General features: G+C 52.5%; 1 protein-coding gene across 3 annotated transcripts in view; it reads left to right on the top strand.

The window, feature by feature from the left end:
• CYTIP (cytohesin 1 interacting protein) overlaps positions 1 to 4,356 on the top strand; it is a 7,959-nt gene that overhangs the window by 2,575 nt on the left and 1,028 nt on the right. For 2 of the 3 annotated variants that reach the window (XM_015633939.2, XM_015633937.2), the window contains 5 exons: positions 124 to 178; positions 2,199 to 2,301; positions 2,427 to 2,520; positions 2,680 to 2,749; positions 3,473 to 3,539. In XM_015633939.2, the coding sequence (XP_015489425.1) occupies positions 124 to 178; positions 2,199 to 2,301; positions 2,427 to 2,520; positions 2,680 to 2,749; positions 3,473 to 3,539 (389 nt within the window). The remainder of the gene's footprint in view (positions 1 to 123; positions 179 to 2,198; positions 2,302 to 2,426; positions 2,521 to 2,679; positions 2,750 to 3,472; positions 3,540 to 4,356) is intronic. The other variant, XM_015633938.3, reaches the window with a different exon arrangement.

Below are 4,356 nucleotides of genomic sequence, written 5' to 3'. Positions count from 1 at the left end.
TGAGGTGACACCTGCAGGCACAGGGACAGTTGATGAGGTGACACCCCTGTTCTGGGTGGAAATGCAGCCCCAGCAAGAGCAGCACCCTCCATTCCCATGGAATTCTGTGTGTTCCTCGTGCAGGCACCTTGTTGCTATATTGAAAGAAGATAAAGAGACGTTTGGGTTTGAAATACAGGTAAGACTTAAGTGACAAGTTGATTCATTAAAATAAAATGTGGTGTGGAGTCTGAAGTGTCATATCCTCAAAATCAGGTTAAGGCAGGCCAGAGCAGAGGAAGTGTCTGTCAGAGGCTGTGAAATTTGAAGAGCTTACAGTGCTCAGACAAGCCAGGGGTGTTTCTTTGAGGAGTTTTTCATAACGAAGGTCACAGATGAGAATTTCTGGCCTTCTTATAAGTCAGAGTGTTGAATGTAGGAGAAATCCCATCCATCCAAGTAAGAGTCAATGACAGCACCTTCTTACATCCACAAGAGAATAATTTTGGGAGAATTGTAGATGAGAATATTTTCAAATGAGAGTGTTCAAAAAACTCTCTTTAAATTACCTTATACTGGCTTTTTGCTACCTCCTTTAATATGCACAGAGGGAAATGTACTTTTGAAGAAGATGTACAATAGTGGTATATTTTTCCATAAATACCTGCTAAGCATGGCTTCTGGGGCAGGAGTCATATAAGAGGAGTTTGTGTTTGGTGTAGAAGTCAGTAAATCTCCAAGTAGGAGAACCAGAATGTTACCAGGACCTCTGCAGTGGGAGATTTTATCTTTGTGGGGTTTTGTGAGAAAGGTAACTGCTGATCAGCAGGTCTGCAAAAATCCTGGCTAGGGTTAAAAAATGCTCCCAGGAGTGAAGTGATGTAGTTTGGGGGCAGAGGGATCTGCCTGCCAGCAGCAGGGCACGTTCAAAGTGCTTTCTTCTCTCTGCACACAAAGGGAAAAAGTATTTTCTGTGAAATTAGGAAAAGCTCAACTTTGCCCAGTTTGGGTCTGTGACTAATGAGCAGGTCAGCACTCAGCTCGTGAACAGAGGAGAGCTTTCAGAAGGGAGGATAATTGAGTCAATTATTGGGCTTTTGTGTAAATTGTCAGGGCAGATTTTCATTATATGTGGCATTCTGATTAAAAATAATTGTTCTTGGCACGTTTTCTTCCTGAACATGCATTCAGCGTGAGCACTTCATAGAAAGTCCGGGCTGCAGAAAGGCAGCATCTGTCAGCTCCTGAGGGTGTTCAGAAGCTGTAGTTGCATCATTATGAGATAAATTTAGGCAAAGCAGAATAAGCTGATGTGAAACTTCAGGTCTCCATCTGCAGGGAGCTCAAGCTTCACTCGTCACTCTCAGTTTAAGCAGGGATTTTGCTGCTGGTGCCAGGCTGGAATCACTGCTCTGGGGGGATTTGGCCAGATGAGCTCTTCCCCAGCCTCCATCCCTTTGTTCCACGCTGGCTGAGAACTCTGGGGCTGCAGTGTGAGCTCTGTCTGGGTTAGAAGTGGTGGTTGCAGGTTGCAGGAAGCAGATGTGGTATTTGCACGTCACAGAAAGCGTTTCCTCTGTCGCAGGATCCGGACAGGCTGCGGCACCCACTTTTGCATTTTTCTAAATTCATGCCAGCACCCATAACCACATGAGGGATTGAGAGCAATTAGAGTTACTTAACGTTTAGTTAAATGTGTAAGTCAAGAATAAAAAGCACTTTGAGGAGTGTGGGGATGTGTGTGTGTGATGAGTTTCAGAGGCCAGAAGAGCAAAAGTTAATTTAAACCCTGTGTCTTTTCAGCTCCCATCCAAACTGAGCTGTCTCCACACAGCATTCCCAATGAATAAGAGTCAATCCCTTGAAAAGCCCCAGTCCCATCCTGCCATGTTCCCCTGGGAGCATGAGACATCTTTCCAGAAAGCCATTCCCACTCCTGCTGACATATTCTTGGCTGAAGTTAGTTTTAAAAACTGAATAACCAGCTTGCTTTAAAACTAGGTTTGTTTGTTTTCCCCAAACCCAGTGTCCAGGCTCCTGTCAAGTGTCTACTGTTTTCTGCTATAAAAATGCATTTTTAATTGTGGGGCTACAGCATTTTGATCTCCCTTGCACGTAATGGACTCTGCTGATCACAGCCTTCTGATTGCAGAAGTGCTGGATTTTAGATGGCTTTCATGGCTCCAGGATGGGTAACTGTGTCCCTTTGGCATTAACAGACTATTAGGTTTCCACACCAAAATGATTTCTCCCTGGAGGTGTGCACCTGTGTCTGCAGAATCCAAGAGGAAAGCCCTGCCCATCTCTCTGGCCTCCAGGCTGGTAACTATCCCTGGCTTTTCCTGGCCTGGGGGGCCTGATCCTCCTCTCCTCTGCCTGCTGCAGTGTCTGTGGAGCAGGGGGAAGGTGAGCACGGGCTGCTGATGCTCGCTCTGTGTCTCTGACAGGTGACATCCTCACCAGCATCAACGGCGTCAGCACCGAGGGCTTTGGGCACAAACAAATCGTGGACTTGATAAAGTCTTCAGGGAACTATCTGAGGTGGGTGTCTGTCCTTCAGGTGGGGTTTGGCCTGATATCCTCTCCCAGCTGTGGCAGATCACGCTGCCCCACGGCCCTGCACTGCCTGAGACACCGAAATCCCAAGGGCTGGGCTGGGGAGAGCCTCTGCTCCAGGGCCAGCATCCCCCCTTCCCACAGGTTAGAGACCATCAACGGGGCCTTGTTCCTGAGGAAAATGGAGCTGGAGAGCAGGCTGCAGGCTCTCAAGGTAACCTGCTGAAGGACCTGTCCCACTGTCAAATGGAGATGTGTGTTCACTGCTGATGGGGGCAGGTGGGTGTCCATGGGACAGGGGCCTGCCAAGGGCTGACACCTGGGGGTTCCCTGCTGCCAGCACCCCAGCCCTGGCCCCTCTGGTGTTATTTTCAGATACCAGGAATAGAGAAGAAATGTGCTCACATCCCAGGGCTGCCCGGGGGAGCTCAGGCTGTGGTTTGGGTGTAGGAATGTCCAGCTGCACAGAGCTGGGCCGGTGGGGATTTGGGATTTTGAATCAACCCTGAGGTGGTTTATTTTCCCCCAAGAGCTGACCTGCAGCAGAGCTGTTGGATGCCTTGTGCCCCCGGGGCTCTCAGGACAGCCCGTTCCCAGCCAGGCAGGGCTGTGAGGATGGCAGCAGGAGTGGGGTGCCTGCTCCTGCTCCTGCTGCAGGGTGGGCAGGGCTGCAGAAGAGCTGTGGCATTGCCCCAGCTGGCTGCAGGTGGGCTCCGTGCTCTGCAGCTCAGCCTGCTCCTTTCCCAAATGGGATGTGGCCGAGCACCCTCGGGCGAAGGGAATCCTGTTGTCTGGAAGGCATTTCCTAAACTCCGGGAAAATTGTCTGAGTAAAAGCGGGACACACGAGTGTTTCCTGACCTGCACTTTTATAGACTGGTTTCTTTCCGAGTGCTTTGTGCTTCCCCGAGTGACAGAGCTGTTCCTTGTCCCCGCAGCAGGCGCTGCAGCAGCGGTGGGGAGAGCTGCGGGTGCTGCTGGCCCGGGAGAGGCTCCTGCTGCACGGTACGAGCCCCCAGACAGCTCCTCTGCAACCCCCCGGCCTTCCTTCTGCCTCCTCTGCAACCCCTCTGCCTTCCTTCTGCCTCCTCTGCAACCCCTCTGCCTTCCTTCTACCTCCTCTGCAACCCCCCTGCCTTCCTTCTTCTTCCTCTGCAACCCCCCTGCCTTCCTTCTGCCTCTGCAATCCCCTGCCTTCCTTCTTCCTCCTCTGCAGCCCCCCTGCCTTCCTTCTGCCTCCTCTGCAACCCCCCTGCCTTCCTTCTTCCTCCTCTGCAATCCCCTGCCTTCCTTTTACCTCCTCTGCAGCCCCTCTGCCTTCCTTCTGCCTCCTCTGCAGCCCCCCTGCCTTCCTTCTTCCTCCTCTGCAGCCCCCCTGCCTTCCTTCTTCCTCCTCTGCAGCCCCCCTACCTTCCTTCTGCCTCTGCAGCCCCTCTGCCTTCCTTCTTCCTCCTCTGCAGCCCCTCTGCCTTCCTTCTGCCTCTGCAACCCCCCTGCCTTCCTTCTGCCTCCTCTGCAACCCCTCTGCCTTCCTTCTGCCTCCTCTGCCCTCCCCGGCCCGGGTTTGTCCCGAGGGTAAATGTAATGAGCTGCTGCTGCTGCTGGAGCAGCGCACACGGGGCTCTCAGTCTGTCCCGGGGTGTGAGTTTGTGCGGGTGGGAAATTGTCTTCCATTCTCGTTCTGCTCTTAGCTGGGTTGGATTTTCATGGGCTGCCTCGGGGCAGGGCGCAGGGGGCAGCGCCCAAAGCAGGAGCAGCTCCCGCATGGGATGGAGCAGCTCCCGCATGGGATGGAGCAGTTCCCAAAGCAGGAGCAGTTCCC

Source organism: Parus major, chromosome 7, assembly GCF_001522545.3.
Source record: "Parus major isolate Abel chromosome 7, Parus_major1.1, whole genome shotgun sequence".
Classification (NCBI taxonomy): domain Eukaryota; kingdom Metazoa; phylum Chordata; class Aves; order Passeriformes; family Paridae; genus Parus; species Parus major.
The sequence above is the reverse complement of the archived record's forward strand: the minus strand, read 5'-3'. Positions and strand labels throughout refer to the sequence as shown.